The sequence below is a fragment of the Rhinoraja longicauda genome, chromosome 41, assembly GCF_053455715.1.
Source record: "Rhinoraja longicauda isolate Sanriku21f chromosome 41, sRhiLon1.1, whole genome shotgun sequence".
NCBI classification, from domain to species: Eukaryota; Metazoa; Chordata; class Chondrichthyes; order Rajiformes; family Arhynchobatidae; genus Rhinoraja; species Rhinoraja longicauda.
The window spans coordinates 7,495,505-7,522,139 of record NC_135993.1 but is presented as its reverse complement, the minus strand read 5'-3'; the positions used below and the strand labels follow the sequence as shown (position 1 = coordinate 7,522,139).

The window sequence follows — 26,635 nt, the reverse complement described above, 5'->3', positions numbered from 1 at the left end:
AAAAAGGTAATTTACAGTGTCTTGCTTCAATGGCAATGTCATTTTCCAAATGTTGAGTGGATTACTGGCCTGCAGTCCATCACTGATGTCTGGAAGGTTCTTTTTGCAGCCAAGTGTTTTCTCAGGAAAATGAAAATGGCCACCTCTCTCACCAATTTTGTTGCAATTTACCAATGGACCACATTTCACATTTTCAACATCCTTTAATTTGGAAACAATAAAAATTATCTTGACATACGTCTTTAGGAGCTACTGTACCTGAGAAAGTTAAAGGGGACTCCTCTTGGTGGCATACCATAGCATTCCTTGATATTAGTTCCTTTATGCCAAGTGCTTCTGGATGGTCAATGGGACTGATTCTTCCAAACTCTTCGCTCGGAGGGGAAACTGCAATTTTCTCAAGGAGAAGACGAAACGGAGTTCCTGTGCCAAGAACATTTTATTAAAAAATTAAATATCATTTTTTTAAACTCTAAAAGGCAATGTGAGAAAACGGAGATCAATTATGGGGGGGGGGTCTTAAAGCACATTGTAGGAGTTTCGCGCAATTTTGCTTTAGTTTTCAAAAAATACTTAATTTGGCTTAAAGCACTTTGGGGAGTCTTGAGGTTGAGAAAAGGCGACATTAACATAGGCTTTTTGTATCAAGTGACATTCATTAATAAAATAGCATGGTCACTTCATGCCATTACACAAGATTCTCAGCTCAATGTGGCAGCTGGATACATTCCACGGCCAATTCAATTCTGAAATGACTGGACAATCTTCTATAGATGAATCAGCATTCTTGTTTCCTTGTATCTTTGTGAACAGAACTGACTCAATCCTACTCTTACGTTGGAGAAGGCAGTGCCAACCTTATTTTAAGAAGTTTCTTTTGACGCCTCAGAGTTCTGAGGAATAGATAGCTTAATTTGGTTGAGAGGTTTGGCTTGAGGGGCACGAGAATGGGACTGTGCCCTTTAATAAGAGTGGGTGGTGCAGCTGTGGAGTTGCTCCCTTACAGCGCCAGAGACCCGTGTTCAATCCTGGCTACGGGCACTCTCTGTATGGAGTTTGTACGTTCTCCCAGTGACCCGCATGGGTTTTCTCCGGGTGTTCCAGTTTCCTCCCACACTCCAAAGACGTACAGGTTTGTAGGGTAATTGGCTTGGTATAATTGTAAATTGTTCTTAGTGTGTGTAGTTAGTGTGTGTTAGCGTTAGTGTGCAGGAATCGCTGGTCAGTGCGGACTCGGTGGGCTAAGTTAAGGTGCAGAATTAAGCCATTTGGCCCTTCAAATCTGCTCTGCCATTCAACCTTGGCTGATCTATCTATCCCTCTCAACCCTATTCTCCTGCCTTCTCCCCATAACCTGATATCCTGAAGAAACAAGAATCTGTCAATCTCCACCTTAAAAATATCAATTGACTTGGCTTCCGCAACCACCTGTGGCAATAAATGACACAAATTCACCACCTGTATGCACCGCGTATCAGGTTTATCATTTCAAATAAATAATAGTTGGTTCCCGATCAGCATCAGGAAGATCAAGAAAAGTGATGGATTTGTTACATGTTACAGAGGGAGGGATGAAATCAATCTTACCAGCCATCGGCACCAGAGATTCTTCACTGGTCTCCTTTGCAGCAGATGACAGCTGAAACCACAAAGTACTAGCATTTAATATAACTATTCTCACACTTTTTTTGTCATTTTAAGTTAGAGTTCTCCCCACATCTGTATTGACAGCAGTAGACTGTTGGAGGTCAGTCATCTGAACCTCAGGACATCACCGCTGGAGACTCCAATGTCTAAGCATCTTTATCTGCATTATCAGTGACCTTTCCCCCATTCTAGTTTGTTGGGTTCTGTTCCACGTGCAGCTCTTCAGATGATGAAGCTGTCCATTCCTGCACACAGGGATACCTGGACAATATTTAAGCTTGGGCCAGTAGATGTGAAGTAACATTTCTCAAGCAAGCGATGACCATTCCAACAAGAGAACATCTAAGCATCTCCCGAAATGTCCAAATCCATCACTATTAAAATTCTAGGGCCTTATATCATTGACCACAAGCTTATTCCACAGGAAAACAAATGGTTACAAGACCAGGTGAATGATTCACCTTCCAGTTCCCACATGATTTCTAAAACGTTGTGGGTAGCACAGTGGTGCAGCTGGTAGAGCTACTGTCTCACAGCGCCAGACTATGACCTCGGGTGCTGTCTGTGTAGTTTGCATATTCCTCCCTGTGACCGCGTGGGTTTCCTTCGGGAGCTCCAGTTTCGTCCCACCATCCCAGAGACATGTAAAATATCCCCTGTATGTTAAATATCCTGCATGTTAAATATCCTCTGCAAAATAAAACTGTCCCGAATGTGTAGGAAGTGGGATAACATAGAGCTAGGGTGAACAGGTGAAAGATGGTCTACACGGACTCGGTAGGCCCAAGCGCCTATCTCCAGGGAGTATCTATAAAGCACAGTCAGAATACTCTGAGAATAGATTACTCTACAAATGCCCAAATGGATACAACTTCAGTAACAATAACAAAGCATGACCTCACTAAAGCAGTAAAGCACCTCGTCTGAAGAAGGGTCTTGACCCGAAATGTCACCCATTCCTTCTCTCCGGAGATGCTGCCTGTCCTGCTGAGTTACTCCAGCTTTTTGTGTCTATTGAAGCGGGACACGCGTGTCAAGCAAAGCCAATGAAGCGGGACCCATGTCAAGCAAAGTTTTCTTTATTCCTCAAGAACCAGACAGCTCCCCAAACCCCCAACCAGTTCAACTCCTCCAGCAACTCCGCTATCAACTGCCACTCCTCCCCATTCCAAGTTCCGTGACCCCCCCACCCCCCCCCCCCGAGTCGAGGGTTCGCACCACGAGTGCCTCAACACCAGGGACCGACACACTATCTTTATTAAATCCTTACTCTGTCCCTCCTTCACCAGCAGCCAACCATAACTGATGCAAGCACTGCAAGCAGAAGAAACTCCCCCAAGCTTCCTTTATAAATATCGCAAGCTCACCACCTCTGGAGGATAACGGCAGAACATATGGGATAATCACTGCCTGCACGTCCCTCCAAATCAGCATTCTTGCTGAGGCAATGTCCAAGAAGTCCCCAACATTACAATGTAACATGACAGGTTGTTTCGCTTATAAAGGCTCGTTCACTGCCATGTTGTCAAGCACACTCAAAGGCAGGCAAAACAATATCGCTGGTGATGCCAATACACCTACCTCCCATGACTGAATAACAAAAACATAGTCAGTAAAAGGTATACATGAGAGGGAAATTCTTTACTAGGCTCAATATTAGTTTATGGATCTATCCAGAAATTCTTCATACTTACAGGATGTCCTATAGAAACAGGGGCCCCATTATGTTCATAATCCTCTCTATTCTTCTCACCACTTTTCTCATTCTTAAGTTTCTTCTCTCCTGTATAACAGACGTGAAATTCACCATTAGTTTTCAAAGACAGAATGTATGAACGAAACCAGAGCATAATGTTCTCAAGGCTGATTCAGGAACTGTACGGACTTAGCTGATCGCAGCCAAAGTATTCGCGATTCCAGGAAGTTACCGAACATGAATCTTTGGAGACACAAAAAGCTGGAGTAACTCAGCGGGTCAGGCAGAATCTCTGGAGAAAAGGAATAGGTGATGTTTTGGGTCGAGACCCTTCTTCAGACCTGAAGAAGGGTCTCAACCCGAAACGTCACACGTTCCTTCTCTCCCGAGATGCTGCCTGACCCGCTGAGTTACTCCAGCATTTTGTGTCTACACACAACCTCAAATAAGCGCTGAACTACAGTCTATTATTGCACTATTATTGTTTGTTTTTTATGTGTAGTTATGCGTGCGTGTATGTGTGTGAGAGCGTGTATGTGTGTGTGTGTATGTGTGTATATGTGTGTGTGTATATGTGTGTGTGTGTGTGTGTGTGTGTGTGTGTATGTGTGTGTATGTGTATATATATATACATATACATACACACACTGAACTTTTAAAAAATCATTTATTATATTGTTCACAGTGCGCAATGGTTACATATTCTGTTGGGCTGCTGGAAGTAAGAATTTCATTATTCTATCTAGGACATATGACAATAAAACGCTCTTGCCTCTTGAAGAAACAAGGTTAACGTTGAACGATAAATGATATTTACCTCTTCCTCGGTAGACGCAAAATACTGGAGTAACCCAAAGGGTCTCGACCAGAAACGTCACCCATTCCTTCTCTCCAGAGATGCTGCCTGACCCGCTGAGTTACTCCAGCATTTTGTGTCTACCTTCGATTTAAACCAGCATCTGCAGTTTTCTTTTCCTACTTTCTCTCTTCCTAAATTTGTGCAATCTGCTGGGCATTCCCAGCATCTTCTACTTCACAGAAATTATTACCCGACCATGAGAGTATGAATTCTATTTCATCCTTTAGCAAGATATACTAAACAATTAAACAATGTGATCTGCCCAGATGGAAGAACAGTCTTCGGAGGGACTATGGAACACTTGGAGCCTGGAATTCACTGCCTGAAACACATTAAACTACAACTTTCAGGAGTGTTATATAAATGGTTGGAAGTTGGAAATAAAATTATTGGCAACTGGTGAAAGAGATGAAGAAGTGAGGACAAATGGACAAATCTGACTTGGCCCTAATATATTGAATGACCTTCATCATAGGCACGGTGGCGCAGCGGTAGAGTTGCTGCCTTACAGCGAATGCAGCGCCGGAGACTCAGTTCGATCCTGACTGCGGGCGCCGTCTGTACGGAGTTTGTACGTTCTCCCCGTGACCTGCGTGGGTTTTCTCCGAGATCTTCGGTTTCCTCCCACACTCCAAAGACGTACAGGTTTGTAGGTTAATTGACTGGATAAATGTAAAAATTGTCCCCAGTGTGTGTAGGACAGTGTTAATGTGCGGGGATTGCTGGGCAGCGCGGACTCGGTGGGCCGAAGGGCCTGTTTCCGCGCTGTATCTCTAAAAATCTTTTTTTTTTTTTTAAATCATTCTATACTTCTTCTTCAATCCTTCCTTTATGTTTAGACAAATATATGTGGGTTCATCTTGCCACATGAACACTAAATGACTCAGTTGAATCATTCAGTAAACAAATCCATCTCTTATCACTTCACAGCTGATTAAAAAAAAGGGGTGTTGGATATTTTTGGTATTTTGGATCAAAAAGGTTTTACACAAGGCTTCTGGTCTGCAACCAACGACCACAATATTGTAGACACAGTACCACGGAGTCTTTGTGGATATGGAGGTTTTGGTAATATTAACAACAGCTGTTCCAACCAGTTTGATTTTTAAGCCCTTAAAGAAATAATTAAAATGAACATAGGCAGAATACCTGAAAGGACTGAAATTATTTTTAACAACGCCTTGTGTTTTTTCATTAGCAGCTTCTCCTCCATGCAGAGTTTTTGCCTTTGTTGACCCAAATTCACGATTTCATTGACGCCCTGTGGGGACAAACAAAAATTTGGACGTGTAGCTGGAGGTATGTACTGATGCACATGGTGAAGGCAGCAAAAACAAACTGAAACCACAAAATGTTATTATTTTCTATAATTTTGCAGTATTTTAATATTCAAATAAATCTGATGTATATTGACACTTGCCAAGTGGCTGAGCAATGGAACAGACGCGGCCTGCAGCGGCATGGACCGGTGGAGGACTTTGAAACATGGGTACACACAAAATGGAGTAACTAAGCGGGTCAGGCAGCATCTCTGGAGAGAAGGAAAGGGTAACGTTTCCGGTCTCGACCCAAAACGTCACCCGTTCCTTCTCTCCAAAGATGCTGCCTGGCCCGCTGAGTTCCTCCAACATTTTGTGTCTAACTTCGATTTTAACCAGCATCTGCAGTTTCTTTCCTACACATTGAAACATAGCCTGGCCAAGCCAATCTTTGCAACTCCAACCAAATGCCGCCACCAGGACAATGGGCCTTTAGGGCCAAACTGAGAGCAACTTTTTTTTAAAATTTCGGTTTTGAAGGGTACAAGATAGCACCTAAAATAAGGCAACTCTTGTGTACAGACTCAGTGTGGTCTACTGTCTTACACTTTTATATTTAGTATGATGTGTCTAATGTGTAGCAGGATTGTATGCAAAAACAATGAATTTCACTGTAATTAGGTACATGTGACAAAAGTACCATTGAACCATTAATAACTTTGTTAGAATGACAAAAGCTCTGGACAGCACGTACTGAAGTAGTGCAATAGCACATTCTGAAACGCCTTCCACCATTTACACAAATTTTAGGCAGCTTGGTCATCAGCAATTAATTGTCAGGCATAAATGTGAAACAATGGGTTTTCTTTCCTCAACTACTACTGTTCCTCGGACTTGGGACGTGCTTTCCCTGGGCAGGTCTCCCGATTTACTTTGCTCTGGTATGGCCATTTTTGTTTTGGGAGATACAACAATGTGCCTCGGCTTGCCCTCGCCAAAGTGTTCCTAATGTTTCACAATTGTGGAAAACGGGATTTAAAACCCAGACCAATTAAGTTGTAAAACTAGCATTCTTTTCAAAATTTAAAAACAAAAAGATTTCTAACTTTATTCTTTATTATCTTATTATACAGTTGTAATCATCTAGTTAAGCAACTACCTTTTGGCATTTCTTCAGAAAGCTAAACTTTGACATTAAGGGAATAGGGTTAGGACTGGAAAAGGCTAGAAATCAACAATAATTTACTGAGCAGTGGAGAAGGCACAAGTGACAAAGTAGCCTCCCCCTGGCTCTAGGGGAAAAACAAATCTTTTATAGAATTACAATCAGAACTTTGAAGGCTTTATTCCAAGTGAGGTGTCACGTGCCATTCTATCTTGCGCCATGTTTACCTCAACCAACCTTTTACTACGGTGTAACATGCCTGGCCATTTTATCTTGTTATCCAATCTTTGCATACAGCAATATCATACTCCCCCTACTTGCAGAGCAAAATACTGGTTATGCCGGGAGATACTATTTTGATCTTGGCGAGTTTCTTTAGCAATCTGTATCGAGTGGCTTTGTGGGATAGGAGCTCCCTTTGCAGCTGGTAGAGAAAGTAAGCTGGTGATTTATGGCACAGAACCCCGCCCACCAGAGACCGTGTACGAAGGAAAATGAGGAGAAAGGGCAGACAGAACTATTTTCCAGGCACCATTTTGTGCCAGCATCTGCAGTTATTTTCTTATACTATTTTCCAGGTACTGTATACATCAGTGAAAGTGGGAGGAGGAATGATCAACATTCTCCGCATTTCTGCAGCACAGAAGGACAATATTTTAAAAAGGGACGTATTAATAATTCAGGGTTCATACTCTTCAAGAAGATTCAATGTCTCCTGATGAAAAGAACCCCAGCTGGACGTCAGAGGATTCTGCACTTGTAATCGTGGCCACTCCCTCTTTACAAATCCTCCTGTAACCACCAGGGCGGCAGAGTAGTGCAGCGGTAGAGCTGCTGCCTCGCAGCGCCAGAGACCTGGTTTCGATCCGACTATGGGTGCTGTCTGTACGGTGTTTGTACGTTCTCCCTGTGACCGTGTGCGTTTTCTCCGGGTGCCACGGTTGCTTTCCAAACTCCAAAGACGTGCAGATTTGTAGGTTAATTGGCCTCTGTAAATTGTCCCTAGTGTGTAGGATAGAACTAATGTATGGTGCATGATGTATGACTAGTGTATGATCATTGGTCGGCATGGAGGGCTGAAGGGCCTGTTTCCATGCTCTATCTCTAAACTAAATTCTGACACCTATGCTTCTGAGATATTGCTCTCAGGGTGTTAAAGGGTTAACAGCTCCCATGACAGGCGCCGGATGCTATGAAGTAGCGATGAAGAGGTGGGGTCTCGTGGACAGTGCCTCATGCGAGTGTGGGGACCCAACACAGACAGTGGAGCACATGGTCACCAGTTGCCCCAAATACCGGCCACCGAATGGTGAACGAGGTCTGATTGACCTGGACGATGACACGTTGGCCTGGCTCGCCTCAACGGAGCTGCAGGTCTAAAAGACATACGACAGAAGAAGAAGCTCCCATGAAAGTATTGTCCAGCTTCAAGCACAAGTGGTAAAGGCATTTGACATGTTGTACAGTGATAAATATTCCAAAACACACCATATTATTGTGCTAGGAAAAATGATGCAAAGACTATTTGTGAAGGGCAGCAAGTCAAGGTTAAAGAGTGCAATCAAAAAGTGGTGTCTTGCTCACTGCCTTTAGGGGTCAGAGACTTTCATGCAGTCTCTGAAAGTCTGACTTTCAGAGACTGCATGAAAGTCAGTCTCATGCAGTCTGACCCTTTGAGAGCTCAAGTATATTTTGATGGGTTACACACATGCTACAGCAGGAGTGTATGGCTCCTTTCTCCTTCCACAGTTTCTTGATAATAGGGCAATAGAACCTAGTCCCAAAGGACACAGTAATGAGCCATCACAATGCTTAGCTAATCAGAGAAACAAAACACCAGAGAAATCAACAAACCTCATCAAGGATGGCTCGCTTAGAAATCCTCTCATCCTCAAACAGCAGCGCCCGCAACTTGTTGAAACGTTTCTGCATGAGTTTGCGCCATTCCCGCTCCCTCAGAGAATGCAACAGCGGATTCTTTCGACTCTTCCTAATCTTCTGCAGCTCAGACGCACTGTGGCTCTTTAAAATAGATTACAGGTTGCACAGACAGGTGAGCACAAATCCACAGGACATGTCCGTTATTGCTTCTAAAAATAGCATGCTACCTTGAAAGGTCAAACCCTTTTCTGGGTAAAAGAAATTCAAACCAAGACTCCAACAAAAGATACACAAACAGAGGTATTGAATTAAGGCTTGAATAAAGGAGATCGGAGGGACACAATTTTCCCCCGCAGAGGGTGATGAATATCTGGAACACAATTTCAGTGATTGTGGTGAATGCAGATACAATTGAACAAAAAGAATTGGGAGGGGTATTTGGATAATAAAGACGTTGAGACATAACTATGCTGGAGTTATAGGTAATAAAAAACCTGCTGGAAGTACGCGGGTCAGACATCATCTGCGGAGGCCAAGGGATAGTCAGTGTTTGGTATAGAAACCCTACATGAAGACGGCCCACAAGATCTAGAGGCGTGCAGGCCGAATGTGGGCGAAAGGGAATAGCGTAGATATAGACAACATGGTTGGCATGGATGGGGTGGTCAGAAGCGGCCCCATTTCTATGTTGTGATGTTAGCCCGGGAAAGTCATTGACATAAGCACACATCTGAGCAGTGGATACAGAGGATGTTGCAGAGAGAGCATTGGCTGTGCTTTGAGTCCCTGCTGTTGAAAGACAGGAGCGACTAGGCTTGTATACACTGAAGTTTTGAAGGATGAGAGGAGATCTTATCGAAACGTATAAGATTATTAAGGGGTTGGACACGTTAGAGGCAGGAAACATGTTCCCAATGTTGGGGGAGTCCAGAACAAGGGGCCACAGTTTAAGAATAAGGGGTAGGGCATTTAGAACTGAGATGAGGAAAAACTTTTTCAGCCAGAGAGTTGTGAATCTGTAGAATTCTCTGCCTCAGAAGGCAAAGGCCAATTCTCTGAATGCATTCAAGGAGGCCAATTCTCTGAATGCATTCAAGAGAAAGCTAGATAGAGCTCTTAAGGATAGCGGAGTCAGGGGGTATGGGGAGAAGGCAGGAACGGGGTACTGATTGAGAATGATCAGCCATGATCACATTGAATGGCGGTGCTTGCTCAAAGGGCCGAATGGCCTCCTCCTGCACCTATTGTCTACTGTGATGAGAACGTGTGTGTGTGAAACTTGTTTGACAAATAACAATATTCAATGGTATGGAGAACAGAACAAGCACTGGGCTTACACCAGCAGAAGGGTAACGTGTTCCACTATTTTATGATTTGACAGTTCCTTTTGCAAGGCCACACAATTAACTAGCACACGACATCCTATTAGACTATGCACATGTCAGGTGAACGCAGGATGCTGGGCAATGGCACTTACCTTACTCTTGGGTGAAAACTTGTGAGATTGGGAATAATTATGAAAATGCCACCTAAACAAAATAAATATTGAATAATTACAAAGCACAGTTAGAAGTCAGCTTTCGTACAAAAAATTACCCCAAGTAAATGCACTTCTGCAGCATAGAGACCAGAGATGCCAAAAGGTTCGAAGTCCAAATCGCGGTGTGTGCAGCCAGCTAATTCAGCTGAATAGTTCACCTCAGCATTCCTGGGTTTGGGAAAGAAGAAAATACTCCCCATTTGATGACCTTTGTTACAACTTATAAAGACATTTATATAGCACTCTAAACATTGCATAACACTTTTCAGAGAACTAGTACATGAACTAATGTATTGGGATAGTCTTGCTGAGTTGTATACAAAAAATGTATTTCACTGTACCTGGTACACGAGACAATAAAGAGACCATTGAAACATTCAAAGCTGGAATAGTCTAGTTTACGAATTATTCACAAAATGCTGGAGTAACTCAGCAGGTCAGGCAGCATCTCGGGAGAGAAGGAACGGATGACGTTTCGGGTCGAGACCCTTCTTCAGACTGATGTCAGGGGGCGGGACAAAGGACGGATATAGGTGGAGACAGCAAGATAGAGGGAGATCTGGGAAGGAGGAGGGGAAGGGAGGGACAGAGGAACTATCTAAAGTTGGAGATTTTTGGAGAAAGTTGGAGAACTCAGGCTTAGTTTAGAGATGCAGCGCGGAAACAAGTCTTTCGGCGCACCTACCATCGATCCCTGCACACTAACACTATCCCACACACACACACACACACACACTAGGGACAATTTACAGTTTTACCAAGCTAATTTGCCTACAAACCTGCACGTCTTTGGATGGTGGGAGGAATCCGGAGATAACCCACGCAGGTCACACCCACAAAAGATATTAAGGCAGGTGTCCAAAAAAAGCAAGTGTTAAGGTGCATCTTAAGGTGGAAAGAGGTACGGAGAAGAAACTTTGGGGAGAGAATGGTCTTTGCCAGCTGATAGCATGTCTGTCAGTGGATCAGTGATTAAAAACGGGGACACACAGTAGAGACCACATTTGGGAGAATTACATTTTGGATAACCAAGATTATGAAGGGTAGATTAAAGCCTGCAGCAGAATGCCTTAAAATATTCAAAACTGAAGGAAACGAGGGCATGGGTGAGATTTCCAATGAAGACAAGTTGCAGCAGAGGTGGAGTTAGGCGTTTAAAGAGCTGACAAAATAACAGTTTATTGGTGCCATAAATGGGCTCATCTTAAGGTCATGGTTGAAAACAGTCAAGTTTAGTCTGTTTCCAGGGAAGGAGGTGAGATGCACATGAGTTTAGTTTATTGTCACATGTACCGAGGTACAGTAAAAAGCCATTGTTGCGTGATAACCAGTCTGGGGGAAGGCAATACATGATTACAATAGAGCCACCCAGTGTCCATATACATGATAAAGGGAATAACATGAATAAAGATCAGTGCAATAGTTTGTGTAAGAAAATAACTGCAGATGCCGGTACAAATCAAAGGTATTTATTTCTCAAAATGCTGGAGTAACTCAGCAGGTCAGGCAGCATCTCAGGAGAGAAGGAATGGGTGACGTTTCGGGTCGAGACCCTTCGACTGAAGTGCAATAGTTTGGATCAGTTTGAGGCAGGACACTGAAGGCAATGATTTTGGCTTACTTGGAGAAAATTACTACCCATTTAGTTTTGGCAGAGCAGCAAATGGATATCAGTGAGGAGGTTCCAAGAGTGTTTAGCAAAAGAAAGCTGGATGTCGCATTGGTAATGTTGCCAAAAATGTGAAGGAACACCAAGGACAACTCCAGTGGTAAAAATGGCAAGCGTGGGAGCAGGAAGACAACCCCTAAAGATGATTATCTGATTCAAACTGCATAGTTTTCATTCATTTCCTCCCGCCTAGACTACTGCAACTCCCTATACACTGGGATCAGCCAATCATCCCTGTCCCGCCTGCAATTGGTCCAAAACGCCGCAGCGAGACTCCTGACGGGCACCCGTAAAAGGGACCACATCACCCCGATTCTGGCCTCTCTCCACTGGCTCCCAGCACAGTACAGAATCAACTTCAAGCTCCTCCTGTTCACATACAAAGCCCTAAACGGGCTTGCCCCCCCACCCATATCAAAAATCTTCCAACCCACCACTCTATCTCCAGGTCCCTCAGGTCGGCCGACTTGGGGCTACTCACTATCCCGCGGTCTAGGCTTAAGCTCAGGGGTGACCGCGCTTTTGCAGTTGCAGCTCCGAGACTGTGGAACAGCATCCCTCTCCCCATCAGAACTGCCCCCTCCATCGACTCCTTTAAGTCCAGGCTCAAAACCTATTTCTACTCCCTAGTGTTTGAGGCCCTCTGAGGGGGCGCTGTGAACTGTTTATGTATGTGCTGTTATGTTTGTGTGCCATTGTATGTTCGTTCTTAGTACCTGAACTGATGTACAGCACTTTGGTCAACGTGGGTTGTTTTTAAATGTGCTATACAAATAAAATTGACTTGACTGGACTAGTTACAAATTTCACCCACACAACTTTGCTTTTATTCTTGTCTTATTGACATACCATTTGATAGTATCAGAAAAGGGGTCGGCTTCATACTTCTCCTTGTAAAAGGCATATATCCTGAGCTAAACAGATGTTGGCGCTGCATCAGTGAATGCATGAAACCTACCAATACTGACAACATCTACCTACTCTCTGGCATTGCACCTCCTGGAATCAGAAGAGCTGTCGCCATTTTGAAAGAACGCCTCGGACAATCAAAGGATGAAGGACACCCCCTACATGACCACCAGCGTTTGAAATCACGCAGAAGATTCCTCTCTTCTGTCCATCCCCTGGACTGCAGTGCATCGTCCAGAAGGCTCAAACTCTGGGAAGAGACCAGAGAAATCTCCGGAAGACACTCGCATGGCAATCGATCCCTCTGAGAAACTCCCACCAGGTTCCGACTAACCGTGGATAACCTGGCGCACAGTCTCAACAGACTGCGGACAAGCGTGGGGAGGAGCAAATGGAACATGCTGAAGTGGGGATATACTGAAGATGCGGCAGACTGCGAGTGCGGACGGGGCCTCCAGACTATGGGACATCTCCTGAGCTGTGACATGCTGCATGACACACGCACTGTAAAGGATCTTGCAGCGCCCAACCACGTGGCACTAAAATTCGCTCGCTGTTGGCAAACAGTTGGGTGATGACACCATTTTTTTTTTAAAGTACCATTTGATCCTGTGATATTATTCCTTTTGCCATTCAACCTCCCTGGGGATTCTATTATCATAGATCTTCCCTTTTGCCTTTTTCCTTTATCTTCATCTTATCACTTTTATCCCCATCCATTGCAAAAATCAGTAACAGAAATGTGGACTTTTCAGGTCTGAAAGAAAATCACTTTCCCCAAACATCCAGGTTGTTCTCGGGTAATATATCCATCATCATCATCATAATAATAATACTTTATAAGCCAAGTATGTTTTGCAACATACAAGGAATTTCATTTACCTCACAGTCATACCAATAAAAAGCAGGTCAGGCAGCATCTCGGGAGAGAAGGAATGGGTGACGTTTCGGGTCGAGACCCTTCTTCAGACTGAAGAAGGGTCTCGACCCAAAACGTCACCCATTCCTTCTCTCCCGAGATGCTGCCTGACCTGCTGAGTTACTCCAGCATTTTGTGAATAAATACCTTCGATTTGTACCAGCATCTGCATTTATCTTCTTATACCAATAAAAAGCAACAGGGCACACAAAATACATTTTATCATGAACATCCCCCAGAGTGACTCCTCCGCATTCCTCACTGTGATGGAAGGTGACATAAAGATCAATCTCTCCCTTCTTACCCTATGAAAGTTACCCTATGAAATGCTTTATAGGGGGCTTTATATAATGCTTTACATGTTGACAGCTGACCCAAAACATTTCTTCTCTAGAACAAAGATGAAAATGTGTAAACTTGATTTCAAAACAAGTTTCCTTGAAAACAGAACGATGGCAATTGTTGGAATCACTGACCTGAGTGGAGCACATAATTTCTCAGACGATGAGGTTCCGGCATTTATTTCTCCATCCTCCATCTCAAAATCCATCATTTCACTCTCTGAATGAGTCTGCAGGAATTATAATAAATAAAGAAAATTGGAGTTATTGTCTTAATAATTGGATTCCCCACAACCAACAATGTAAATCATTCACAGCGAAGCCTTTGAAGATGAACGCAGGTAATTAGTGCTCTTCCCACAAGAGCTGTCATAACAAAGGGATAAGGATGGCAAAGTAAGGGAACCATGGATGACCAAAGAGATTTAACATTTTGTCCTGGGATCCTGACCTTGGGTGCTGTCTGTGTGGAGTTTGCAAGTTCTCTCTGTGACTGTGTGGGTTTCCTCCGGGTGCTCCGGTTTCCTCCCACATCCGAAAGACGTGCGGGTTTGTATGTTGTATCTGGGTGTCCTAGTGCATCAGTCACTGAAAGGAAGCATGCAGGTACAGCAGGCAGTGAAGAAAGCCAATGGAAAGTTGGCCTTCATAACAAGAAGAGTTTAGTATAGGAGCAAAGAGGTCCATCTGCAGTTGTACAGGGCCCTGGTGAGACCGCAACTGGAGTACTGTGTGCAGTTTTGGTCTCCAAATTTGAGGAAGGATACTCTTGCTATTGAGGTCGTGCAGCGTAGGTTTACTAGGTTAATTCCCGGAATGGCGGGACTATAATATGTTGAAAGACTGGAGCGACTAGGCTTGTATACACTGGAATTTAGACGGATGAGAGGAGATCTTATCGAAACGTATAAGATTATTAAGGGATTGGACACGTTAGAGGCAGGAAACATGTTCCCAATGTTGGGGGAGTCCAGAACAAGGGGCCACAGTTTAAGAATAAGGGATAGGCCATTTAGAACTGAGATGAGGAAAAAAAAATTCAGTCAGAGAGTTATGAATCTGTGGAATTTTCTGCCTCAGAAAGCAGTGGAGGCCAATTCTCTGAATGCATTCAAGAGAGAGCTGGATAGAGCTCTTAAGGATAGCGGAGTCAGGGGGTATGGGGAGAAGGCAGGAACGGGGTACTGATTGAGAATGATCAGCCATGATCACATTGAATGGCGGTGCTGGCTCGAAGGGCCGAATGGCTTCCTCCTGCACCTATTGTCTATTGTCTTAATTGGCCCTCTGTAAATTGTACCTAGAGTGTAGGGAGTGGATGTGAAAGTGGGATAACATTGAACTAGTGTGAACGGATGATCGATGGTCAGCATGGACTCAGCATGTTTCCATGTTATACCACTAAACCAAACGGGATTTGTAGAGATGGGTACTCAGCATCAACATGTTGGGTCAACAACAGGCCTCTTTCAGTGCTGAATGACTCAGAATGTTAAAACCACCTGATGGACACTTAAGCACGTTCATTTCAACAGCTTCTTAATACATACCAATATTTCCACATCAATTTCGTTTACTTCATCCATATTTAAGTCGAAATCTGAATGACTGCCAAAATCAGAACTCTCAATAGACGATTCTTTGCCCGCAGTGAAGAAAGTGTCTTCATCTTTACCATTACAAGACTTTCTTCTTATTGCAGAGAGGTCAAAATCATCAGTATTCACAAGTTCCTGGAACTCCTCTTTGAGGTTTCCTGCCATCTTGATAGCATCCAGGCCGCTGACCTTCATTTCATCTTGCTCCCACTCAACTCCTTCATCACTATGCCCTTCTGACATCATTGAAACCATGCCATCTTTCATTACTGAACCTTCAGAATGATCACTGTTTTCAAGCCATTGAGTATCAGAAGATTTCTGGAAGGTTAAGGCTTGTATGTCTAACATCTCCCTTGCACTGATGAATTGTCCATCCTCCAGTTGGTCCTGAATAAGCTCAGGCCTCGGATCTACAAAAGGAAGAAGCTGATTAGATCATCTCAGCTAGCCCTTCTACAACAGCGTTCGATCATGCAGTAGTCCTGCCAGTGGTTTATTACATCCAACTACTAGATTGCTTCAGGTAGCAATTACAGGTCCACCACAACCATAAGACTGAGGCACAGCAGGAGAATTAGGCCATTTGGCCAGTCAAGCCCACTCCTCAATTGTAGAAGCAAGGAACTGCAGGTGTTCATTAATACACAAAAGGACACAAAGCGTTGAGTAACTCAGCAGGTCAGGCAGCACCCCTGGAGAACACAGCTAGGTTTTGGATTGAGACCCTTCCTAGGACTTCGCCATTTGATCACGGCTGATCTATTTTTCCCTCTCAACCCCGTTCTCCTGCCTTCGCCCCATAAGCTTTGATGCCCTTACTAATTAAGAACCTATCAATCTTTGCTTTAATAATACCCAATCACCATATCACCCAGACATGCTTGCAACCAAAACGGGCCATCTGAGTTTTACAAGAATCCAGTTGCTTCACGATCATTCCTGCAGGTATCAGTCCACATCTGCATCTGAATAGAATTCAAATTTTCAACCAATCATAAGGTCATAAGTGATAGGGACAGAATCAGGCCATTCGTCCCACCAAGTCTACTCTGCCGTCCAACACTGGAATTTAGAAGGATGAGAGGAGATCTTATCAAAACGTATATGATTATTAAGGGGTTGGACACGTTAGAGGCAGGAAACATGTTCCCAATGTTGGGGGAGTCCAGAACAAGGGGCCACAGTTTATGAATAAGGGGTAGGCCATTTAGAACTGAGATGAGAAAAAACTTTTTCAGTCAGAGAGTTGTGAATCTGTGGAATTCTCTGCCTCAGAAGGCAGTGGAGGCCAATTCTCTGAATGCATTCAAGAGAGAGCTAGATAGAGCTCTTAAGGATAGCGGAGTCAGGGGGTATGGGGAGAAGGCAGGAACGGGGTACTGATTGAGAATGATCAGCTATGATCACATTGAATGGCGGTGCTGGCTCGAAGGGTCGAATGGCCTCCTCCTGCACCTATTGTCTAATCATGGCTGATCTATCTTTTCCTCCTGCCTTCTCCCCATAACCCCCGACACCTCAGTCATGGTGAGATTTGAATAAATTTTTGCATTATCAGCCCAGTAACCATACCTATAATGGATTTGACCATATATTATTACCATGTATTAATCATTACCATACCTATAATGGATATTTTGATGTTGTCACAAACATCTGTAACAGGACGACAAATTGGCTTCCTTCATTCTGGAACACACATTCCCAATAACAAGGACTATTTCAATTAACGTCCCGCACACCAACCCCATCACAACCAAACAAAAATAGCTGATTTGACCATCATATCCATGACCTTCTTCACTGACCTTCAAAATGCAGCGAGCCAAGTCAAAAGATATAATGTAATTCTACTCTTGCAATAACTTAAGTATTATACAGATCTAAGCTACAAGAGTCTGAAGAAGGGCCCAGACCCTAAATGTCACCCATCCCTTTTCACCAGAGATGTTGCCTGACCCAGAGGTATTCCAGCACTTTGCGTCTATCTAAGTTACAACAATCTGATTGATTTCTTTATCCACAAAGTTAAAGCAAAAACAAGTCTTACGGCAGAGATGTGAAATTTCCTCCAGCAATTCTTTTTGCTTTTTCATTAGTAGTTCCTTTTCCACGGAGAGTTTTTCCGATTTTATATCCAAGTCACTGATCACATTAATGGCCTGAGAAGATAAAACCAAGACAAAAATGCCTAACTAGATAGTACTTGGAATTATTCTGTCGATCCTCTAACACACGGCAATGAAGCATATCTCCTGACACAAACAACAGAGGTTCCCATTTCATTCAAATGAAATACAACGAGATCTGGGTATCCTAGTGCATCAGTCACTGAAAGGAAGCATGCAGATACAGCAGGCAGTGAAGAAAGCCAATGGAATGTTGACCTTCATAACAAGAGGAGTTGAGTATAGGAGCAAAGAGGTCCTTCTGCAGTTGTACAGAGCCCTAGTGAGACCGCACCTGGAGTACTGTGTGCAGTTTTGGTCTCCAAATGTGAGGAAGGATATTCTTGCTATTGAGGTCGTGCAGCGTAGGTTTACTAGGTTAATTCCCGGGTATGGGGAGTAGGCAGGAACGGGGTACTGATTGAGAATGATCAGCCATGATCACATTGACGTACAGGTATGTAGGTTAATTGGCTGGGTAAATGTAAAAATTGTCCCTAGTGGGTGTAGGATAGTGTTAATGTACGGGGATCGCTGGGCGGCACGGACTTGGTGGGCCGAAAAGGCCTGTTTCCGGCTGTATATATATGATATGATATGATGATATGATATTGAATGGCGGTGCTGGCTCAAAGGGCCGAATGGCCTACTCCTGCATCTATTATCTATTGTCTATAATGTTACAGTCAAATTATTTAACTAATCCATAAATAGAAGTAAGCAATACAGATGGCAAATCTACTCATTTATGCTGGGTATAACATAACGTTCTCAAAATGGTCAAATCCAAACACATTGATGAAGCATTTATATTCTACATAACCATTGTGATGTGGTGTGAAATCAGGATACCTGGCATGTAGTCCGCATCAGCTTCCTGCATTATTGGTTAATGCTTTACCAGTGACCATCATGTATAGGATTTTAGACACACCAGTGGGATTGACTTTTCACTACCTCCTCAGTCACCATTACTAAAGCAATGTTGGAGTGAGAATCAGCAGTGCTTCATGGGTAACACTCACTACCGTACTAGAGATATGTGGGTTCAACGGTGGTTGCAATGCACTGAGCATAGTGCAGATCTTTAACAGCCTTAGGGGCATCAATGCCTGGATGGCATGGTAAACCCAAGGTCTCCATCTGTCCTACTTACTGGCCTCAAAAGATTTCACAGCAAAGAGCCACGATTTAACCCGAAAATCTGCAACTGAATGCGGCCATAGAAATCTGAGGATTGTACAGCTGGACAAGGTTGTGGAAATGGGAATGAGTGGCAGCAGAACGGAAAGGGGCGATAGATCGAAGGACTCGGCTTCAACATAGTGTTTCCAGATGGAAAATCAGCCAGAAAACCATCGGTTTGGTCAGCCAGTGGTCGCAAGGAATTGGTAAGTGTTTAATCAGATGAACTGCTGTGGGAGTAGAATCAGGTGTGTCTGGAAGAAGGAAATTAATAGCCTTGATAATGGAGAGAATGTGGGATTTGAAGCCTACTTCAGAATCAAATATATTGGCATGGCTGCAAAAGGTCTTGTGCAGTCTCAGTACTGAGTAACAAGTATGTGGACAAAGCTAGATAGAGCTCTTAAGGATAGCGGAGTCAGGGGGTATGGGGAGAAGGCAGGAACGGGGTACTGATTGAGAATGATCAGCCATGATCACATTGAATGGCGGTGCTGGCTCAAAGGGCCGAATGGCCTCCTCCTGCACCTATTGTCTATTGTCTAAAGTAAAATGCAAGGGATTCAATCATCTTACTACTTGGTCGGATGGAATTCCTGCCAACCAACTTCAATCTTTGATGAGACAATAAGAATTGTCAATAAGAAATCCTGCCAACCAACTTCAATCTTTGATGAGACAATAAGGAGAAATTAAAAAAAGGATTAATGCAGTAATAGGGTAAACGAGTGGTCAATGGTTAGTGTGAATGTGATGGGCCAAAGGGCCTGCTTTCGTGCTGTATCTTTCAGTGATGTTGCCCAAGAGAAACCATATAGAGGCAGATCATCAGACGTTTCAAAGGCAAGCGTGCGACAACATTTATTTTCTGAATGCAGTTGCAATGTAGAAGAGGTATTACTATAATAATAATAATAATACATTGCATTTGTATAGCGCTTTTCTAGACACTCAAAGACTCTTTACAGGGTAAATAAGACATAAAAATAAATAAATAAACGAACAGAAAAGGAAGAATGAGGTGAGGTGACGGTCAGTGGTTGAAGGCAGTGTTGAACAAGTAAGACTTCAGTGATGTTTTGAATGTGATGAGTGTGGAGGAGTCTCTGATGGTTTGAGGTAGTGAGTTCCAGAGGGTGGGAGCAGCGATGGAGAAAGCCCTGTCCCCCCAGGTTCTGAGTTTGGTCCGGATTGGGGGGGGGGGGGACACAGGAGGTTAGCAGCAGCAGAGCGGAGGGTGCGGGTGGGAGTGTGTCTGTGGAGGAGGTCAGTCAGGTAGGATGGGGCCAGGTTATGGAGGGCTTTGTAGGTCATGGAGTATTTTGTACTGGATTCTCTGGGGGATGGGGAGCCAGTGGAGCTTGTAAAGGACAGGGGTGATATGGTCACGGGTCGGGGAGTGGGTGAGTAGACGGGCAGCGGAGTTCTGGATGTATTGGAGTTTATTGATGATTTTTGAGGGTGAGCCATAGAGGAGGCTGTTGCAGTAGTCCAGACGGGAGGTGATGAAGGCGTGGATGAGGGTTTCTGCAGCTGTGGAGGAGAGGGATGGACAGAGACGGGCGATGTTTTTGAGGTGGAAGAAGGCTGTCTTTGTGATGTGTTTGATGTGTTTGTCGAAGGAGAGGGTTTGATCAGACAATATAGATGTTGCTGAAGCAATGGCTCAATGGGGGGAAAACAATGACCATCTGCTAACCAGCAGCCTGTTCCAGCCATCTGCATCTAACTCAGAGACCAATGGTTAAAAGCAAAGCAGATTTATGGTGGAGGAGCGGGCGAGTTGGAATGGTTGAGAAATTCAAAATATTATTCTGAAGAACAGGCAGATCAACAAACTATATCTCCAAAAAAAAATAGCAATTAAACTGTCAAAACATAAACATAAGTCATACTTTGAGCTCATACAGAACATGAAAGAATTCTTCTTCTGTGCACAAATAAGGAAGTAAATGTTCAGACATTTTCTAAACAAACCTTAACAAGAATGGCTCCCTTTGGAGCCTTCTTGTCATTGAAAACGGTGCTCTCCAATACATTAAAGCGATTTTCCATCAGTTTGCGTGATTCTCTTTCTTTCAGTTTGTGATGTGCTGCTTTCCTTGCTGTCCAACCGTGCTCTGGGCCACCATGCTCCTGAAAAGTTAAATATCAAGAAGTAGGATATAACCCGCCATAGAGGAAACAATTACTGCAAGTTATTATAGACAATAGGTGCAGGAGGAGGCCATTCGGCCCTTCGAGCCAGCACCGCCATTCAATGTGATCATAGCTGATCATTCTCAATCAGTACCCCGTTCCTGCCTTCTCCCCATACCCCCTGACTCCGCTATCCTTAAGAGCTCTATCTAGCTCTCTCTTGAATGCATTCAGAGAATTGGCCTCCACTGCCTTCTGAGGCAGAGAATTCCACAGATTCACAACTCTCTGACTGAAAAAGTTTTTCCTCATCTCAGTTATAAATGGCCTACCCCTTATTCTTAAACTGTGGCCCCTTGTTCTGGACTCCCCAACATTGGGAACATGTTTCCTGCCTCTAACGTGTCCAACCCCTTAATAATCTTATACGTTTCGATAAGATCTTCTCTCATCCTTCTAAATTCCAGTGTATACAAGCCTAGTCGCTCCAGTCTTTCACCATATGACAGTCCCGCCATTCCGGGAATTAACCTAGTAAACCTATGCTGCACGCCCTCAATAGCAAGAATATCCTTCCTCAAATTTGGAGATCAAAACTGCACACAGTACTCCAGGTACGGTCTCACTAGGGCCCTGTACAACTGCAGAAGGACCTCTTTGCTCCTATACTCAACTCCTCTTGTTATGAAGGCTAACATTCCATTGGCTTTTTCACTGCCTGCTGTACCTGCATGCTTCCTTTAGTGACTTATTGTCCCACCCCCTCCCCCGACATCAGTCTGAAGAAGGGTCTCGACCCGAAACGTCACCCATTCCTTTTCTCCCGAGATGCTGCCTGACCCGCTGAGTTACTCGAGCATTTTGTGTCTACCTTCGATTTCCACCAGCATCTGCAATTTTTTCCCCTACACTGCAAGTTTTCAGACTTTTTTGTTTGCTAAAGGATGCCGTTGCATTTCTCAAGTGGATCTACCATTCAGCTTGAAGCTTTACTTACTTATCTGGGCATTAGAATACAATGTTTATCTCAGTTCCAGTGAAAATAGGAAACTGTAGGATCTATTTACCCATCTCCCCATTACTCTAACCCTCCTTGACCTGCTGAGTTCCTCCAGCAGTAGTTTTTTACTCCCATTATCTGAGTTGGGCTCACCTTCCATACCCCTGATGCCCAGCTGGACCTAGAGTATGATTTTCCACTTGAAGCCTGGATTCTTGGCTATAGCTAAACCCCAAAATAATGCCCAAATAACTAGGATTATTTGTGGAAAGATACATAGAAACATAGAAAATAGGTGCAGGAGTAGGCCATTCGGCCCTTCGAGCCTGTACGCACCGCCATTCAATATGATCATGGCTGATCATCCAGCTCAGTAACCTGTACCTGCCTTCTCTCCATACCCCCTGATCCCTTTAGTCATAAGGGCCACATCTAACTCCCTCTTAAATATAGCCAATGGACTGGCCTCAACTACCTTCTGCGGCAGAGAATTCCACAGACTCACCACTCTCTGTGTGACTGAGTAGAATTGTACAGGCTATTCCCAAAAAACACAAAGTGCTGGAGTAACTCAGCAGGTCAGGCAGCATCTGTGGAGAACATGGACGGATGAGGCGTTTGGGTCGGCTCTGGGCATTTGGTCGTGCTCCCCAGTCCCTGCCTTCTCCCCCCCATAACTGATGAAAAAGTATGTTGTCATCACAGGATGAAAAGAAACACAAGACATATTCAAAAGGTAACATCTATGATCTTGTAGTGTCCACCCACGAACTTAGGTTTCAACAATATCTTGAAAACCTATTGCTCTTCAAAGTTGGGAAATAAGTTGGGAAGTTGTGTCCTGTTGAAGCGGCGTGCAGAACAGGAGTGTCCTGGGCAGCTGTGCGGGCCCGAACCACCCGCCGAACAACCGCGCCGCCGTTGACCAGAACGCGCCCCGGTAGGTCCGACTCGCCAGGCGGCGAGGCCTGTCTGGGCTGAAGGAGAAACGACGGCAAGGAAAGCCTCAGCGGCAGCAATGGAAGCCTCATCGGCGGCAGCAAGTGCCTCGGCGGCAGCGTGAGCCTGGGCGGTGGTGGGGCCTCGGTGGCAGCGTGAGCCTGGGCGGTGGTGGGGCCTCGGTGGCAGCGTGAGCCTGGGCGGCGGGGGCCTCGGCGGCAGCATGAGCCTGGGCGGCGGGGGCCTCGGCGGCAGCGTGAGCCTGGGCGGCGGGGGCCTCGGCGGCAGTGTGAGCCTGGGCGGTGGTAGCGGCCTCGGTGGCAGTGTGAGCCTGGGCGGTGGTAGCGGCCTCGGTGGCAGTGTGAGCCTGGGCGGCGGGGGCCTCGGCGGCAGTGTGAGCCTGGGCGGCTGCGAGTACCTGGGCGGCAGCGTGAGCCTGGGCGGCAGCGAGTGCCTGGGCGGTGGTGGGGCCTGGGCTGCAGCGTGAGCCTGGGCGGTGGTGGGGCCTGGGCGGTGGTGGGGCCTCGGCGGCAGCGTGAGCCTGGGCGGTGGTGGGGCCTGGGCGGCAGCGTGAGCCTGGGCGGTGGTGGGGCCTGGGCGGTGGTGGGGCCTGGGCGGTGGTGGGGCCTGGGCGGTGGTGGGGCCTGGGCGGTGGTGGGGCCTGGGCGGCAGCGTGAGCCTGGGCGGTGGTGGGGCCTGGGCGGTGGTGGGGCCTGGGCGGCAGCGTGAGCCTGGGCGGTGGTGGGGCCTGGGCGGCGGTGGGGCCTGGGCGGCGGTGGGGCCTCGGCGGATGATGGCTCACACTGCCGGTCGATGAGCACTGGGGGAGGGGGGAGACATTGGGGACCCGGCATGGGGGGGCTGCTGTGAGCCTGGGCAGTGTTGGGGCGTCGGCGGCAGCGTGAGCCTGGGCGGTGGTGGGGCCTCGGCGGCAGCGTGAGCCTGGGCGGCGGTGGGGCCTCGGCGGCAGCGTGAGCCTGGGCGGCAGCGAGTGCCTGGGCGGCAGTGTGAGCCTGGGTGGCGGGGGCCTCAGCGGCAGTGTGAGCCTGGGCGGCGGTGGGGCCTCGGCGGCAGCGTGAGCCTGGGCGGCAGCGAGTGCCTGGACGGCAGTGTGAGCCTGGGCGGCGGGGGCCTCGGCGGCAGTGTGAGCCTGGGCGGCAGCGAGTGCCTGGGCGGCGGTGGGGCCTCGGCGGCAGCGTGAGCCTGGGCGGTGGTGGGGCCTCGGCGGCAGCGTGAGCCTGGGCGGCAGCGTGAGCCTGGGCGGCGGTGGGGCCTGGGCGGCAGCGAGTGCCTGGGCGGCAGTGTGAGCCTGGGCGGCAGCGAGTGCCTGGGCGGCAGTGTGAGCCTGGGCGGTGGTAGCGGCCTCGGTGGCAGTGTGAGCCTGGGCGGCAGCGAGTGCCTGGGCGGCAGTGTGAGCCTGGGCGGCGGGGGCCTCGGCGGCAGTGTGAGCCTGGGCGGCAGCGAGTGCCTGGGCGGCAGCGTGAGCCTGGGCGGCGGTGGGGCCTCGGCGGCAGCGTGAGCCTGGGCGGCAGCGAGTGCCTGGGCGGTGGTGGGGCCTCGGCGGCAGCGTGAGCCTGGGCAACGGTGGGACCTCGGCGGCAGCGTGAGCCTGAGCGGCGGTGGAGCCTGGGCGGCGGTGGGGCCTCGATGGATGACGGCTCGCGCGATCAACGGTCTATGAGCACTGGGGGAGGGTGGAGACATTGGGGACCTGGCATGGGGGGGCTGCTGTACAGAAAAATGAAGGACCTGGCGTGGGGGGGGACCACCGTGCAGAACAATGGGGACCCGGTGGGAGGGACGGTGGGAGAGCACCTCACAGCGATAACACAACCTTATCCCCCGTTGTGGGAGAGGTACTCTAGTTTACAATCCTCTGCCCAGGGGATAAGTCTGCATTTGTTTGTTCATTTGTTCCGGTGAAGGCGCCGTGCACACGGCAGCCAGCCAACAATGGCTTGTCTTTTTTTTTGCACTTTTAATTTCAAGGTTTTCGTGTACCTTGTTGTGTGTCGTGACTGTTAGCAGACCAATTTTCCTCTGGGGACGAACAAAGTTTTATTGTATCGTATCGTAATCATTATGCAAGAGTCAACATTACAAAGAGCCATTCAATTACATAAAGTCTGCTTCGACACATACCTGTGCATCCATGTTGATTTTATCCAACGGTTGCATATCTGTGCCAAAATCAGAGAAATTGCAAAACTTAGAGCTTCCAAAACAGTGTTCCTTTAGTGAACTGAAGGCAGAGCATTCCTCGTCATTAATGTTCTCTTCTTTCACTGAAAAGGTGTTAGTACCAGCAGGGTAGTCCAGTTGACTGTTATACTTCTCACTTAAATAGTCGCCAACCTTAACTGCAACTATATCGTCAGAGCTGGCTGAATTAGTCTCATAGGTTACCCCACTATCTTCTCTATGATCAGGCATGACCTCCAAAGGAGCACCTTCCGAGTACCATTTCATTCCGAAGGAATTCTGAGAAGAGGAATCTCTCTCACTTGAGAAACCCACAGCCTCTCCAGTTTCAATTATTTCACCAGCTTCAATGTCGCCTTGTGTTACAATTGGTTCCATTTCTGCAGGGGAAGAGAGTCTTTCAGTTTCTCCACTTAAATTCATATAAATCAATCAACTATAGAATATTTGAGAAAAGTAAAGCGTCAGTCTATTTGTAGAAATCTAAGGATTCATATCCGCTCAGATTTGTTCATATTTTGCGCAGTTACAGTGGCTTATTTTATTTTTCAGCAACATAATACCGTGCACAACCTGCTTTCGGTTGCCTGTAATTTTAAGTCTCCATTCTACTCTCATCTGGTCTTTGGCTTCCACCACTCTTCCAACAAAGCCCAATGGTTATGTTTAGAGATACAGTGCAGAAACAGGCCCTTCGGCCCACCAGGTCTGCGCTGACCAGCGATCCCCGCACACTAACACTATCCTACACCCACTAGGGACAATTTTCACATTTATACCAAGCCAATTAACCTAAAAACCTGCACGTCTTTGGAGTGTGGGAGGAAACCGAAGATCTCGGAGAAAACCCACGCAGGTTATGGGGAGAACGTGCAAACTCCGTACAGGCAGCACTCGTAGGGATCGAACCCGGGTGTCTGGCACTGCATTCGCTGTAAGGCAGCAACGCTAACGCTGCACCACCGTGACCGCCCTTGTTGACTAGAGAAGAGCAACTCTTATCCCACCTCAACAGATCGCAATCCTCCAAACTCAACACCAAATTCAATGATTTCAGATAAACAATCTACCATGCTTATGTGAGTATGCTACTTCTAATACAAGATATTCTATCTGGAATATTAACTCAATTTTTCTTTCTCTACAGGTACGAACTGATCTGTTGAATATTTCCAGCGCTCTCTTTTATTTTACATTTACAGCAACTGCTGCTGATTGCATTTCACAATTCTATCACAGTTTTTGTTTTCCTTCTCTGCTGCCCTCATGGATCCTCCCACAGATCAACTACAATTCACAAGGAATTACTGTCTTCTCTTTGGTGGCATCAACAGTGTGTGCATTACCTGAACAATCTTGGTCTCTGCCTCATTCCAGACATGCTCTCTCTATTCTCTCCTCTCTCTGCAACTGAAAATCCTTCTTTTTGCACTTCCTGATGAAAAGTCGTCAACCTGATATGTTAATCATCTCTCCGAGCACCTCCAGTTTTCAGCTTGTATAACACAATCGCTCT

General features: G+C 46.1%; 1 protein-coding gene across 8 annotated transcripts in view; it reads right to left on the bottom strand.

Moving 5' to 3' along the window:
- The window catches only part of LOC144611834 (uncharacterized), a 72,614-nt gene that overhangs the window by 7,145 nt on the left and 38,834 nt on the right, over nucleotides 1–26,635 (bottom strand). For 7 of the 8 annotated variants that reach the window (XM_078431122.1, XM_078431125.1, XM_078431123.1 and 4 more), the window contains 11 exons: nucleotides 25,060–25,499; nucleotides 20,817–20,975; nucleotides 17,537–17,648; nucleotides 15,436–15,896; nucleotides 14,021–14,115; nucleotides 10,104–10,215; nucleotides 8,481–8,648; nucleotides 5,352–5,463; nucleotides 3,342–3,430; nucleotides 1,588–1,639; nucleotides 259–423 (listed from right to left, as the gene is read on the bottom strand). In XM_078431122.1, the coding sequence (XP_078287248.1) occupies nucleotides 259–423; nucleotides 1,588–1,639; nucleotides 3,342–3,430; nucleotides 5,352–5,463; nucleotides 8,481–8,648; nucleotides 10,104–10,215; nucleotides 14,021–14,115; nucleotides 15,436–15,896; nucleotides 17,537–17,648; nucleotides 20,817–20,975; nucleotides 25,060–25,499 (1,965 nt within the window). Of the gene's footprint in view, nucleotides 1–258; nucleotides 424–1,587; nucleotides 1,640–3,341; nucleotides 3,431–5,351; nucleotides 5,464–8,480; nucleotides 8,649–9,984; nucleotides 10,037–10,103; nucleotides 10,216–14,020; nucleotides 14,116–15,435; nucleotides 15,897–17,536; nucleotides 17,649–20,816; nucleotides 20,976–25,059; nucleotides 25,500–26,635 lie in introns of all 8 variants that reach the window. The other variant, XM_078431127.1, reaches the window with a different exon arrangement.